Here is a 15877-nt window from a genome sequence, read left to right as displayed (position 1 = left end):
AAAATGGCATCACTCATATTAAAGTATGATACCATGTAGCAACTGTGTTGCTTAGCTCCGTATTTTGGAAAGAGATGGTAGCCAATTTCCCCAAGAGATCAGTTTCAGTATCATTCCCTCTGCTTCTTGCCTCTCCAAAAAAGAAGCTTGCAGGAGGATCCTGCTATTCCCTCAGTCTCTGCTCTGCCCATCCTTCTTTGTTTGCGCTTTATACAGACCTGTCCACAAAACCAAACCCGCTCTTCTCCTCTCAGTACTTGTATGGGAAGAAGCGTGGCCTGATTTTTTGAATAAAGTTCATTTAAAACTCCAGCTGGCGTTGTGGCGCACGCCTTTAATTCCAGCACTGAGGAGGGAGAGGCAGGGGGACCTCTGTGAGTTTGAGGACCACCCTGGTCTACAAAGTTTCAGGACATCTAGGGCTACAAAGAGAGACCCTGCTTCAACAAACAAAACAAAATCCTTTAAGACTACAAATTTGATTTTTTTTGGCAAAGAATAAACGAATATAAGAAAAGATAGGAAGACCCAATTATTTATGCTAAAAGACTCCTGTAAGCATCAAGAGCAAGGCACACACAAAGGATCGCCCTTACAAAACCATAGCGACATTAGCAAAACCAAAAGGCCTACAACCTTCCGGAGTAAGAATAAACACATCAAAGATAATAAATGGGTCTTCAAAAAGCACTCAACACTAGAGGCGGAAGGAACAACTCAAACTTCTGAAGAAAAACAATTTCTAACATAGACTTTGATGTTCAAACTACCATACAAGTTGTAAAGACGCAAATTTTCATACACACTGGTATGGAGAGGCTAACCTCAAAAGCGCGCTCCATCTCAGGGAGCTGTTCTACCAGCTGAAGGAAAGAGAAGAGAAAGGGATATTCCTTTATAATGAAGATCCCCAGAGTATCTCTAAGTAGCCAGCAGAGGAGGTGAATAAGTCAGACCAAAGCAATCGGAAGCCTGGTGGATCTTTCTGAGATGGAGCCTCCTCCACTATCTCTGAGTGGCCAGCAGAAGAGGGCAACTAACTCAGACCAAAGTAATCGGAAACCTGGTGGATTCTTTCTGAGATGGACTCAATAGACTGCTTAATGTGTCTACACAGGTTAAGAGGGATAAGAAACTGATGGATTCCCCTGTTGAAGGACATCTGGGTTCTTTCCAGCTTCTGGCTACAGAAAATGTGGTACATTTACACAATGGAGTACTACTCAGCTATGAAAAATAATGACTTCATGAAATTCTTAGGCAAATGGATGGAACTAGAAAATATCATTCTGAGTGAGGTGACTCAGTTACAAAAGAATACACATGGTATGCACTCACTGATAGTGGATATTAGCCCAAAAGCTTGGAATACCCAAGATACAATTCACAGACCACAGGAAGCTCAAGAATAAGAAAGACCAAAGTGTGGATGCTTCAGTCCTTTTTAGAAGGGGGAATAAAATACTCACAGGAGGAATTACAGAGACAAAGTGTGGAGCATAGACTGAAGGAAAGGCCATCCAGAGACTGCCCCACCTGGGGATCCATCCCATATACAGTCACCAAACCCAGACACTATTGCAGATGTCAAGAAGTGCTTGCTGACAGGAGCCTGATATAGCTGTCTCCTGAGAGGCTCTGCCAGAGCCTGACAAATACAGGGGCAGATGCCAACCATTGTATGAGTATGGGGTCCCCAATGGAGGAGTTAGAGAAAGGACTGAAGGAGCTTGCAGCCCCATAGGATATCAAGCCCCATAACAATATCAACCAACCAGACCCTTCAAGAGCTCTCAGGGACTAAACTACCAACCAAAGAGTATACATGGAGGAACCCATGACTCCAGCCACATATGCAGAGGATGGCCTTGTCAGGCATCAATGGGAGGAGAGGCCCTTAGTCCTGTGAAGGCTCGATGCCCCAGTGTAGGGGAATGCCAGAGCAGGGAGGTGGGAGTGGGTGGATGGGTGGGGAACACCCTCATAGAAGCAGGGGGAGGGGAGATAGGGTAGGGGGTTTCCAAAGGGGAAACAGGAAAAGGGGATAACATTTGAAATGTAAATAAAGAAATGTCCAAGAAAAGGAAAGGAAAGAAAAGAAAAGGAAACTGATCAAAAGTGTGGGACAGAGCTTGTGTTAGAACACAAAGCAAACTGTAGGGAAAACAGGGGCTGAGGAACAAATGCCTTGGCAGAGGCTGAACGCAGATAAGGCAGGGCAGCTGTGCCTGTGAGGGGGACGGTGATGTTTGTTGTGGTGAGAATGCACGGAGGATGGAAAACTGAAAAATCAAGGGACTGTCAAGATGACTCAGTGGACAAAGGAGTTTGCTTGGCAGCCTAAGTTCAACCTGCAGGTCCCACATGCTGAAGGGACAGAGCGGATTCCTACAGGTTGTCCTCTGACCTCCATGGGATGTATGTGCATCTCCATAGACATCACAAATAAATGTCTGAAAAGCTAAGGATTAAGAAGCAGCTATAGAAAGGAAATTCTGCAATAACCAACTGTGATGGTTTGTATATCCTTGGACTAGGGAGAAGCACAATCTGGAGGTGTGGTCTTGTTGGAATAGGTGTGACCTGGTTGGAATGGGTGTGTCACTGTGGGTGTGGGTATAAGATCCTCACCCTAGTTGCCTGGAAGTCAGTCTTCCACTAGCAGCCTTTGGATGAAGACATAGAACTCTCAGCTCCTCCTGCACCATGTCTGCCTGGATACTGCCATGCTCCCATCTTGGTGATAACGGACTGTTATCACCTGTAAGCCAGCCCCAATTAAATGTTGTTTTTTTATAAGACTTGCCTTGGTCATGGTGTCTGTTCACAGCAGTAAAGCCCCGACTAAGACACCAACTGAGTATTCAGCACTGCCCCTTGGAGAGCGCTTACTTTGTTTTTTTGTTTGTTTGTTTGTTTTGTTTTTGTTTTTGTTTTTGTTTTTGAAACAGGGCTTCTCTGTGGAGCCCTGGCTATGCTGCAACTTGCTCTGTAGACCAGGCTGCCCTTGAACTCACAGAGATCTATCTGCTTGCCTCTGTCTCCCGAGTGCTGGGATTAAAGGCGAGTGCCTCACCACCACCAGGCAGAGAACTCTTACTTTTATTTTTATTTTTGGTAATAGAGCAGGGGCTCATTTTATCTCCCTGACAGTTAAAACATAACAAATAATATGACCAAAAGGCCCATGGTACCAACAATGGATACAACAGAAAACATGACAATGTATATACAACAGAAAACATAACATAATAAAACAAAAAGGCCCAAGGTACCAACAGTGGATACAACAGAAAACTCAGTTTTCTCCAAGGAGGGCAGCCAGAGAAGTGGGTGGGTGACACTCAGTGGGGAAGAGAGTATTCAACTCGTGCAAGGCCCGGGGTTTGACTCTTCAGGGCTAAAGGAGACGAGGCTCAACCCTGGTGACTGCTGATCTCACCTGGGTCCACAGTGGTGGACAGGGAGGGGTGAATGGGAGACACAGGCTCCTTGGTTTCTGGTGTTGTGAAATACAGTGTCTAGACCAGTCATCCTGACAGGGGCTTGTAATCTCAGTACTTGAGAGGCAGAGGCAGGGGGATTGTTGCAAGTTCCAGGCTAGCCAAAGTTACCTAGCCAGCTATTGTCTTTAAAACATTTTGATGCTTATCCGTGACAGATGTGGCAGTGCACGCCTTTAATCCTAGCACTAGGGAGGCCGAAACAGGCAACTCTCTGTGAATTAAGGCCAGCCTGGTCTACCGAGTGAGTTTCAGGACAGCCAGGGCTACATAGAGAAACCCTGTCTCCAAAAAACAAAAATTTTATAGAAGAAAGAAAGATTAAAATGAAACCAAAAACAAAACCTCAGGCAGCAGATACTCTGGCAGGAGAATACACATGGAACTTAAATGAGAAAGAATCATGACAGAGACTCACTCCATGCTTCCTGGAAACAGATGATATTGACTCCACACATTGCAGCCACCTCAGCAATCTCCTCTATGCGCTTGTGGAGCGCAGAGACCTGGCAATTTAAAAAGCAAGCATTAGAATATACTTATGACTACTGTTGAGCCGACCTAAAAGAATTCACCCTGGTACAGATGGAACAGGAAAACTCCCACCTGACCACTTGTAAAAAAAAGGGGTGGGGGAGAAGGGAAGGGGGAAAGGGAGGGGGAGGGGAGACTGTGTTTGTTGGAAGAAAAGCAGCTCTAGGCTCCCGCAGATATGGACTGGAGCCCCTCCCCACTCTTTATCCTCACTATCTCCCACCCCACCCTCCCCTACCCCCCTGGGATAAACACCTTTTTCATGGTGTTGCTGAACCATGTGAATGAGTATGGTCGTACTTACAGTGTGCAGGGCAGGAGTGTGTTCATGTACAGGTACTCCCACGTCTCTCACCCCCTAGCCATTGTACACCATAGGCTACCCTGCATTTAGGTTTTAGTGGTCTTCCTTGACCACTTCAACCATCCTGTAAGATCTGGCTTTCTGGCTGGTTTAAACCTTAAATGTGTTCTGGACCAGGAGTGTGTTGTCTTCTGCTCTCTAACCTTCTAGAAGGTGTCACGCCATCCCACCTCACCTAGAAATGCTCTTAGCTGTGTGTGGACGCTCCCTATGGCAGTACTGTCCCTAATGTGGTACTATGGTTCCCATGTTGTCTGTCACTCAGAGGACCCTGCAGGCTCCTTGTCATTTGTGTGCTCAGCATAGGAACAGGCTCCCAGAGAACAATGAGACCTGTTTGTTTAAAATAAATAAAATAAAATATAAGATAAGATAAAAGCTGGGGGAGCCAGGCTGAAACAGTAAAGAACACGTCTGCTTGTTCTTAGGTTCACAGTCACTTCCCAAGAGGCTGTAAGCTCCAGTCAGGCTCTGCACCATCAACACACAGAGTAAACTTCTAGGTACAGTGTGGGGTGAGACTGTCCCCGTCCTTATAGCCTGACAATGTAGGTGATAGATTTGTTCCCGAACAACAAATCCTGGGAGAAAAGTGAGCTGAGAATCACACTGTGAGTGTGTGTGTGTCTGTGTGTAGTGTGTGTGCCTGCGTATACCACGTGAATGCTCCATCACTGATTCATGCCCCTTGTCCCTGCCATCTTTTATTAGAACTGAGGATATGACTAAGCAAGCACAATACTGCTTGCCTAGCAGGCTGAATCTCTGGGCTCTTTCTCCAGTAACTACCAGCACACGCATGACCGTGTGTGTGTGTGTGTGTGTGTGTGTGTGTGTGTGTGTGTAACTACCAGCACACGCATGACCGTGTGTGTATGTGTGTGTGTTCTCTTACTCTTCTTTCATATATATGAAGCATAGGACCTCTCTGGCCTGAAATCCAAGTGACTTGAGATTTCTGCAAAATGCTTAAGAATTATCAAATGTGCTAAGGCTACTGCTATAGACAATGCCATCGAAGTTCCAGGAAAACTTTTTTTTTTTTTAAATACAGCTGTGAAAAGCTGTATAAATAAAACCACCGGAATCTATGAACACGGTCTTTTAGAGAACTGTAAAACGTGACCACATTGATTAACTATATGATAAAGGGATGCCTACCCATATTCTCATAGCCCGTGTAACTCTTAGCAAACACAGACTCCCACTTTAGTAAACACTCGAGGGCATAGTGAGCCCCTGGCTTTATGATAAGCAGAAAAACACATGTATGATATCCGGTCAGTGCATGCTGGCAGGTGGTGGCCTTTGTCAAGAAGTCTCCTGTGGCGAGAGCTTGCACTATCCAAGGGACACTTTCTCAGCTGGTAAATGACATTTCAGATCAGGAGTAGCAGAAGAAACTGAAGGAGGTAGGAGGATGAACAAAGACTGAGAATAAATTGAAGATCTGGGGACAAGATGGGAAGGAAGAAGAAAGGGCAGAGATGAATAAACCACATACTCTTTGGGTACCCCAGCTACAGACCCTCACCTCAGCCAACCAGTGACTGCACAATGGGACAAGCCAGAGCCCTGTTTACGTGTGTATTGTTTATAAAAGACAGCACCTGTTCTGCCACGGGGGCAGAAGTGGGGAGCGGGATTCTGTTCTGAACGAGCCCCACGCGCACGATCTGGGGGCACCTCTGCTGCTCCTTGGCTGCCCCGAAGGCATATCCCTTCAGTTCAAAGTTCCTTTCTGAGGCAGCTTTTAAAGCTTCTCTGGGCAGATCGAGATTCCTGAAAAGGCAGCAGAGAAGAGAAAGACATTTCAAAGAGTCTGATTATACCGAACCCCCGCGCCACTAGGGGATCAGATCATGTGTGGAGCCCTGGGTCAGACCCTATACTGAAAAGAAACATACCCGTACTTCTTTGTAGTGGTTTATCAGATTAAAAAGAGGTGTAGGGTGTCTTGTTTGGAAAGCTTCCAGTACAGGGCTCAGAGTCCTACGGAGCCCTAAGGTTGGCACGTGAACGGACATTTCACTGATAATAAGCGGGGAGACTCTAGCATAGAGGAGGTCTGACTAAGACAGAGGGAGGCAGTATTCCAGATCAACAGGCTGGGGCTTGGACTTACAGAGGATCAGGGCAAAGACTGAAGTTCCAATGGCCAGCACAGACAGGAAGGAATTGGCTCTAAAAATGTTTTTGATCCAGGATCAGAGGGCTTTGTGGGTCCTAGGGTTTGGGCCAGCTGTACTACCAGAGAAGGGCTAGGTGGGGCTCAGGAGACAGGCTGGATGGAGCCCAGGAACTGCTAGAAAAAGTGAGGCTCTGTATTCATTCACCCCTCAGGAAGCTGAGTTTCAGGTAGTCTGCCCAGATCTTTGTTCTTGTAGTTTCATGACCGGCGCTGGGTGGGTGCTGTGTGCTGTGTGCGTTTGAAAGGGTGCAAGTGTAAATGTTTGCCCGTATTTGTGGTTCATCACTAACTGCTAGAGGATTATTTACTTTCTACTACAGAGACCAAGGGTCAGGCGGCAAATACCTCCTGGTGCCCATTGCATGTCCAAGGCTGGGGTGAGACCCGAGGGGCATAGTTCATGGCCCAGGACCAGGAAGGGCTTACCATCTAAAGACAAAATGATTATGAAATACCAAGAACACATCAAAAAAAATATAACCTGACAGGCATTACCTAATAATAATATTTCTCTCCTACTTTAAGTCACTCTCTTAAAGACATTTCTTTCAAAATCACAGGCCTGTCAGTCCAAGCCCCCTGTCTCCACCCCCTGCCAGGAGCTTCCCTGACAGCTCTGAGCTGGGTTCCGCCCCTGACAATCAGCCTGCTTTTCAAGCAGTCAAAGCTGCCTTTCCTCTGGTGGATTAGAAATAGCTGCAGTGCCCACACCTGGCCTCCCCTCACGGTGATGCCACAGAGAGTCCTCCCACCGTGGGGGGTTAGGCTCTTGTGGTTCTAGTTCCTAGGAAATCTTTCTGGGTGAGAACAGTCCCACATCTTCCCGGGAGCTACACACTTAGGACCCCTGGACCAAAACACAGGGAGAAAAAAACGAGAAAAGCTTTGTGTGTCCAATTCCTAAAAAGCTATGGGCTCAGGGAGCCAGGCTGCCCTTCCAGAGCATCCTGTGGGCTCAGTATAGGAAGATGCAGGCACAGCAAGCCTGGCTGGCTGGTGGGCATCTCTATCACACTCCATAGCTGTCTGCTGTCAGTCAGGACCACCCGTTGTTTTAATCTCCCCTTTCTTCCTGAATTCTGAGTCCAGTGCTGCCCTCACCTCAGCCTGTGGTGAGACTGTGCACTTGAGAATTCTCAGCTCTCTGCAGACACTCATTCTCTTGGGCCTGAGGGGAGTTAACCAGGCTGCTCCATCCTCTAGGATTTTTGGCTTCGTGGTTTTGCATCTGATCCTGATCTTTTTTCCTGCATCTCTTTTTATGGTTACCACCCGTAAGATCTCTCTGCCATCCTGTTATTCCATGTTGTAAATCCTCATTCCCAATGCCACCTGAATTTAAGAGTTCCAACTCTACACTCCCTCCAGGCAAGGCTTTGGTTTAGAGGAGTCTGGGATATTGCAGATGAATATGTGCCCCCCCAAACCCCTCCAACATCATTTGAAAGAGTGAAATCCTAACCTCTCAGAGGGCCTAGAGTGTGACTAGCTGTGAGTACGGACTCCCCTACAAATGGCACTAGCACTCCTATTAAAATCCCAGATAATGTGGCTTGCCTCTTGACTGCACATCCACAAGAAGTCATCATTTATAAGTCCAGAAAGGGGACCTCACCAGACTCTAAATCTACCAATGTCTCTGAATCCTCATAAGTAAATACATTTTCCTGAAGAGCAACCCACTTGCTGATATCAAAGCTAAAACAAAACAAACAAAACAAAAACAGAACAAAACAAATTTAAAAACAAGACAAAAAGAAAATGATAGGCACTTAATGGAATAATAGCCCAGGAAGGAATAGAACCCAGAAAATGAGCCTTAGAAATTTTACTCAGGGGTCTCACGATGCATTCAGCTATATGTCCCTCTCGTTTGGTGGCTCTCAACCTTCCTAACTTGGCCACCTTTCCATACAGTTCCTCATGTAGTCCTGACCCCCAACCAAAAAATTATTTCATTACTACCGCATAACTGTTCTTAATTCTACTGTTATGAATCGTAATGTAAGTAGCTGATCTGCAGGAGACCTGATGTCGGACCCAAGAGCCACAGATGGAGAACCACTGCCTTACTTGGTTTCAGCTCTTCTGCCTCTCGCTCTTGCTGTGATGAGCCTCAGCACCTTTTCCTAATCCCCAGCTTCCAGGAGGAAGGCTTGTTGCTTCTCATCCTGGCCCAACACATAGTCCTGGATCCCTCTCCTTACTAGCATGGAGACCGACCTATCCTCAGGGCTCTAGGCTTCTGCTTCCTCAGCAATGCCTCAGCTGGAAACCTCATCTCTCTTCCTCTGGTATCTCTTTGTCATGAGTGCTTTAAATGATTAAACTGAAACACTGTTACAAAGGAAACAGGTTTATGGGGTGAGAAATCACAGCACAGGGGAGAAGAAAATGAAAAGCAAGTCTCTTTCAAACACTAGCTCCAAACCTCAAAGGGGGTCTGATGTTTTAGGCATCCTTCCAAAGAGATACAAAGTTACCAATGTCATGACTGTTTCCTGAATTTCCTCTTTATCCTGCCTGTTTCACTCAACAACCTAGAAGCATGTGGACACAATGACCTTTCTATCAGTGAGGGACCGCATAGGTTACTTCCGTCCCCTATGACTATAGTGAACCTGAAAAGTTCCTGTCACCTTGTGACATCCTGATTGTCGTGACAGCCTAGTACATTATATATAACTGTGGTACATAACTGAAATATATTATATAACTGTTCCTAACATGCAGGAGACCCTGAGTTTGGGTCTTAGTATCACCACAATAATGATAATAACAGTTAAAAAAAAAAAAAAACCAAGGGCAGGAATCATGTGCTACAAATAGTCCCTCTAATGTCCTAGGCAAAAAAATAAGTAAACAGGCTGCATGTGGGGATGGCGTGGGAGAATGGGGGGTTTGGGGGGTGATGCAAGCCTTTAATCCCAGCACTCGGGAGGCAGAGGCAGGTGATCTCTGTGAGTTCGAGGCCAACCTAGTCTACAGAATGAGTTCCAGGATAACCAGGGCACAGAGAAACCTTGTCTCAAAAACAAAACAAAACAAAATAAAATAAAAACAAAAACAAGAAAGTGGAATGTTTCTTGGTTCTGTTCTCTGGGGGGTCTCGTCTGTCTGGTGTAGGCGGGCAATGCACAGTTATGTAGCTTTCTCACTTAGCAAATATTTAATAAACATTGTCGGTGTATATTGGGCACAGCCAGAAATCTAGGGCTAGGATGATTTGGGGAACCAGACATGTACAAGTTGGCCTCTGAAGAATGAACAGGAGTTTAAGTGGGAGGGGTTTTTAAGTATTTTAAAGACAGAATAATTTCCTATCTTCAGGTGGAAATTCTATTCACAGCCAAAACTCACCCAGTCGTAAGAACTAAGCATGCATGAAGGTTCACACCTTAAGAGATAGAATGTGAAAATTTCATCAGGGAACAGAACCTAAGAGAAGAATGGGAACTGGGCAAAGGAACTTGTTCAGGTATTGAAAGCCAAAGCCCAGGATTAGGACCCGGCAGTCCCAGGTTAGCATAGGTTAGTCCCAGGTTAGCACAGGTTAGTCCCAGTTAGCATTGTACCCTCCATTACAATTCTGCCCTGCTCTGTGATTCTCCAAATGCCGATATAAACCCTGTTACTCGGTAATCTCTGTCCTGGCCTCAGTCCTACCTCGAATGTGTAACAGTCATTTCTATGGGAAATATTTCTTTCTTCATAATAACCCTTGATTTTACCTCAGACACCAACAAAATCTTTCAGGATAACGTGCTCACTTTACCCTTAAAAACAGAACAATTACCATTCCTAGAATTTGGGCTAAGATGCCCCTTGCTTTTTTTGCTTGTTTTGTTTTGATCTTCTTTGGAAGCCTCGATTCTAACACTACTCATCTAACTAATGTATTGCTGCTGTAGTTTGGGGGGTTTTGCATGGGGTTGTGGAAACCCAGGCCTCCAGCATGCCCAGCAGGCCAGTGAGCTACATCCCCCACCCGCATGCTGGCTGATCTTGTAAGTACAGTGGAAAGTGAGAGCATTTTAGGGTCATCTAGCCTCTCACAGATTATGGAGACAGTTTTGTGTGTGTGTGCGTAGGGGATGGGGGAGGTAGCAAAATGCCAATGAAGTTCTTCTACCATCCACTTGCTATGGTAGATTTAGTGGATGGGGCCTCCCTGTAGGAACCCTAAGGTTGCCAGGAACCAGTGATTTCATCAATTATCTTTGGCTGATCAAGGTTCTAACGCAGGGTCACCGGCATGCAGTCCAGCAAGCAAACAAGCTACACTGGACAAGGCCTGAGCAGGCCAATATAAGCAAGAGTTGGACAGAGGTTTAGCAAGGTCAGAGTTCACATTCTGTTCTAACAGCCTAGAAAACCCATTATAGGGTTTGTGCAAAGGACAAGGAAACAGTCCATTTGAAGACAACTTTCTGATTGCTCCAGAAAAATAGATTGAAACTGAAGACCAAGAGGGAAGGGTATTTTTTTTCTCCAGCTCTGTTATACCTGTTATACCAGATGCCCAACTCTAAAAAAAAAAAAAAAAAAAAAAAAAAAAAGGAATAAAAAAAATCTGGTGAGCTTGCCCCGAGTGGGAAAACTTGAGTTATCAGTTCTCTTGTCTGGAAAGTCTGGAAGCTTCCTTAGTTAGTTTGATCCAGTATTCCTCTATCTCCAAGCCTGCTAGGAAGGATGGTTCACGAGACCCTCACTGCAGGCACTGGATAGACACCACCCCCCCCACCCCCCAGGGAGGAAGCTGCGGTCTGAGGCAAAGCTAGTAGCTTAGGGAGGGGAGGAAAGTTGGAGTGGCCCTGGAGATAGCTTTAAGAGACAAATTCATTTTCGGTCCTATTTTGTTCCACACAAGGTGGGCGATGGCGATGGCGGGGCTGGGGAAGCGAGGAGTCTGGGGCGATGAAAGTATGGTTTGTAAGAGTCACCTTCCTAAAGATTCTCATCTCTCACGACATGTGGCCTTTGCGAGTGAACTACAGGGTTCCTCATCACTGCCCCCACTGAGCCAGTCGCATCCGAGAAACCCTCCCCTTGCTCCTCCAGCCCACAGATGGGTGACTCCAAAAGCCCCAAACTCAGCATCTGGGTTTCTGACCTAGTCTGCTTGCCGTAGAGAATTCGCTTCACCTGGCCCAAATCGTCAGGCGGTAGATGTTTTTCCAGGCACTGCTCCAGGGACTGCCACTCCGGTCCCGCCATGGCCAGAGGCTGGTTGCAGGGACTAATGTCCCACGCGAATGGCCTGCCCTCTGCCCAGAGTATGGGGAGAAGGAGGCAGCAGTCTGGCAGGTCTCCAGAAGCACGGGATTTGGTGTTCACATGCTGACAACACCCTCCTCACGCCTCTGTGGAGGGCAGCCAATACATGCTCAGGACATTCCTGGCAGACCTTTTCTATTGGCGCTCTCACTGGTGACCAGACTGGATCAGTGCAGGTCGCCCATGGAGGCTTTCCCTAGCACAGGCGCCTCCGTCTTCCTCCTTCTTCCTTAGATCTTTGATGGGCTGAAGTAACTTTACCTAGGTTTGGATCAGCAGAACAGGGCAGCCAGCCACGCCGGCCCACTACTACACGGGGCTGCTGATGGGCACAAGAAGCAATACTTTGGCATCTGAGTATTTCTAGGGCCAGTCCAGAGTCCTGGCACTATGATAATACCAGGCCTTTGGCTTCCTTTGAGCCACATGAGTGGCACATGAGTCAGGCGAAGCAAGTTTGGTTTCCCTGGAATCAGTACTGCAGAATATGGGATCCCGAGCAGGGTACTCTCTGTTCTCTGATGCCGCTTCGGGATCTCTGCCTTTGCGGTATGCATGCCCACGTGCGCGCTTTGTCAGCTGCAGAGTGGAGAAAGACCCTCTTGCTGTTCTCTGTAACTCACAGAGGCCATATACTTGGGAGCTGGGATGGGAGGGAAGCCCTCCCAGACCCTGATTTACTCCTGTGACCTGGGGAGTTATCTTGCTACTCGGGGTCATCAGCTGCTTTATCTGTAGAATTGGAATGCGGTGACCACTTGCTGCAGTTTAGTTCAGTGGTAGAGCATCGCCGCCTTGCTAGAAGGTGTGGCTGAAGATATTTATATCACCGCTTTGATGTTCTCTGACAGCTTCTAGTGTCTTCCTTTTCTAGAAGCTGAGAGATTTGTGTGGGAGACTTCACAAAGCATAACAAAAAGACAGTAGAGACAAAGACATAGAGACAGTTGGCACTCTGTGTGTAGATCCCGCCGCTGCATATTCAACCAAACTTGATTAAAAAGTTTCCTCCAAGTTGTGCCCGTTTTGTAAAGATTTTCTCCTTCCCCACATTAGTCCCTAAATAATACAATGTGTCAGTTGCTTATATAGCACTTACACTGGATTAAGCTTACCTTTAGTTGGGGTTACTATTGCTGTGGTAAAGCACCATGACCAAAAGCAACCCGGAGAGGAAAGGGTTTATTTCGCCCCCAGTTCTATATAACAGTTCTTCATCAAAAGCCATGAGGGCAGGAACCTGCAGATAGAAGCCGATGCAGAGGCCATGGAGGAGTGCTGCTTACTGGCTTGCTCCCTATGGCTTGCTCAGTCTGCTTTCTTACAGAACCCATGACTACCAGCCCAGGGGTGGCCCCACCCACAGTGGGCTTGGCCCTCCCCCCATCAACCATTAATTAAGAAAATGTCCCATAGACTTCCCCATAGCCTCTTCTTACGGAGGCATTTTCTTAACTGAGGTTCCCTCCTCACAGATGACCTTAGCTTGTGCCGCATTTGACATAGTTAGGTATTATTATCTAGAGACTGTTTAAAGTAGATGGTATAGCTTATCTGCTATAAATACAACACTATGTTAAAGAAGGGACTCTTGCTTCCAGGATTTGGGATTGCTAGGGGTCCTAGGACCAACCTTTTTTGTTTGTTTGTTTTTTGGTTTTTGGGATAGCATTTCTCTGTGTAGCCCTGGCTGTCCTGGAACTCACTGTGTAGACCAGGCTGGCCCTTGAACTCAGAAATCCTCCTGCCTCTGCCTCCCAAGTGCCTGGGATTAAAGGCATGTGCCACCACTGTCCAGCTTTCCTAGAACCAACCTTACATGGATATCTATCTACCTTTGAAACAATGTAACTTTAAAAGCCAGGATGATTGAACATGTGGCTATTGTAAAGACATCTAACTGTATCATTCTTTCCTTTTCCTTTCCTTTTTTTTTTTTTTTTCCGAGACAGGGTTTCTCTATGTAGCCCTGGCTGTCCTGGAACTCACTTTGTAGACCAGGCTGGCCTCGAACTCAGAAATCCACCTGCCTCTGCCTCCAGAGTGCTGGGATTAAAGGCATGCACCACCTTTCCTTTTTAAAAACTGGGTCTCCCTGTGTATTCCCGACTGGCCTGGAACTCTCTGTGAAGAACAGGATGGCCCCAAACTCAGACCCACCTGCTTTCCTCTCCACGTGTTGGGGTTAAAGATGGTCCCTACCACACTCAGAAAGCACAATCTTTCTTGAGACAAAACATCCATGTTTGGGTGTCCTGATCCAGTGTGTGTGTGTGCACGCATCGGTCATGTGAGTGCCTGCCTGTTCCATCATGGGGCTTAAAATCTGTACTAAAACCTTTTCTTTTTGAAAAGGAAATTCATTTTTATTTTTTAAAAAATGTATGTGTTTGTGTGTTTATGTGTTCATGAATATCCCATGTGTGATGGTGCCCTCAGAGTCTAGAAAAGGGCACCAGAACCCATGGATCTAGAGTCACAGGCTTTTCCGAGCTACTGAATATGGACCCAGACTCCGGTCCTTTGGAAGAGCAGCAAATGCTAAAGCCGTCTGTCTTAAACTCCCACCTTCTCACCGGGAAACTTCCGCAGTGATGTCAAGATTCTTGCTTTATCTTAGTAGCAGTCTCCGGAAAGGACCCCATGGTCTGTCACAGCCAATGCCTTCCTTTCCTGCAGGTGACTGTGACTTCTTACAAAGAAACAAATGTACATATCTGTTCTTGACAACTACTTAATAAAGCAAAACACACTTTGAAATCGGAGAAGAAAAGGCTGAAAACAAAATCAATCCTCTCAAAAGTACAAGGTTGCTCTCACCAAAGAAGACGACTCAGTGTCCCTCAACGTCATTAGTTTTTCTGTATATTCCCGATCATTAAAAAATGTGTTTCGCCAGGCAGTGGTGGCACATGCCTTTAATTCCAGCGCTTGGGGGGCAGAGGCAGGTGGATTTCTGAGTTCGAGTCCAGCCTGGTCTACAGAGTGAGTTCCAGGCCAGCCAGGGCTACACAGAGCCCTGTCTTGAAAAACCAAAATAAAATAAAATAAAATAATAAAAAATTAAAAAGGGTGGGAGGTTTCTTTCAGGTTCACCTGCAAAGCTAAAAAAAAAAAAAAACAAAAAATACCCAAAACACCTGTCTGGAGCACTGACAGACAATGACTAGACACCCGGGGACTCCATCTGATCTTCATACTTCGTTTTGGAGTTGCCTACCATTTCCCTACTCACCCCAAGAGTGTTACTTTGTTAGTGAATGGTTAGAAATCTTTGTGTTCCAGAGAGTGTAGAAACTTCATCTAGTCCCATAGATGACAACCTTCCTGATGCCCCCGAATCCTTTAACACAGTTCCTTATGCTGTGGTGATCCTCAACCATACAATTATTTCCATTGCCACTTCATAACTGTAACATTGCTACTGTTAGGAATCACACTGTAAATATCTGATAGGCAGGATATCTGATATATGACCCTTGTGAAAGGGTCATTCGGCCCCCACAAGGGGTCAGGACCCATAGGTTGAGAACCACTGCTCTAGCGGCATGGGAACCCTCCTAGTATGCCACAGGACTCACCCATAGGGGGCCAGATTGCTAACTGGGAGAGGCTTAATCACACACTCTTTCTATAATGAATGAAACCTCCAAAAAATTAAAACATGGAAGGAAAACTTTAGAAAGTTCAAAGGAGGCTTTCCCTGGTTGAATAGGCATGGAAAATACTCTTGACCCTACTTGTTGAAGGGTTACATCTGATTAGAAGACAGATTAAAGCCGGATGGAGTGGTAGTGGTCTAGCCTTGTAACCTCTTTATGGAAGATGTCACATGTACTCCATCTATAGAACCTGCCTTATCTCACATGGAATTTTTTTTTTATCTGAGGGTCCTGGCAGTCAAATATACATGCCACAAAAGTAGCTGTGTTTCTTGGTCAACAAAATACTCATGCCCTTTATACACTTCTTGCTTAAACCTTGTCCAACATCCACATGCTAGTAAAA

The 15877-nt window shown here is 46.1% G+C and overlaps 1 protein-coding gene across 1 annotated transcript in view; it reads right to left on the bottom strand.

Annotated features, from left to right (window-relative positions):
• The window catches only part of Upb1 (beta-ureidopropionase 1), a 34082-nt gene extending 22202 nt beyond the window's left edge, over positions 1-11880 (bottom strand). The window contains exons 1-3 of the mRNA XM_021173741.2: positions 11706-11880; positions 6012-6183; positions 3922-4009 (exon numbers count right to left, since the gene is read on the bottom strand). Of these exons, the coding sequence (XP_021029400.1) occupies positions 3922-4009; positions 6012-6183; positions 11706-11809 (364 nt within the window). The 5' untranslated portion in view covers positions 11810-11880. The remainder of the gene's footprint in view (positions 1-3921; positions 4010-6011; positions 6184-11705) is intronic.
• Positions 11881-15877: the final 3997 nt, after the last annotated feature.

The sequence above is a fragment of the Mus caroli genome, unplaced genomic scaffold, assembly GCF_978045245.1.
Source record: "Mus caroli unplaced genomic scaffold, Mus_caroli_1 scaffold_9, whole genome shotgun sequence".
Taxonomy (NCBI): Eukaryota; Metazoa; Chordata; class Mammalia; order Rodentia; family Muridae; genus Mus; species Mus caroli.
The sequence above is the reverse complement of the archived record's forward strand: the minus strand, read 5'-3'. Positions and strand labels throughout refer to the sequence as shown.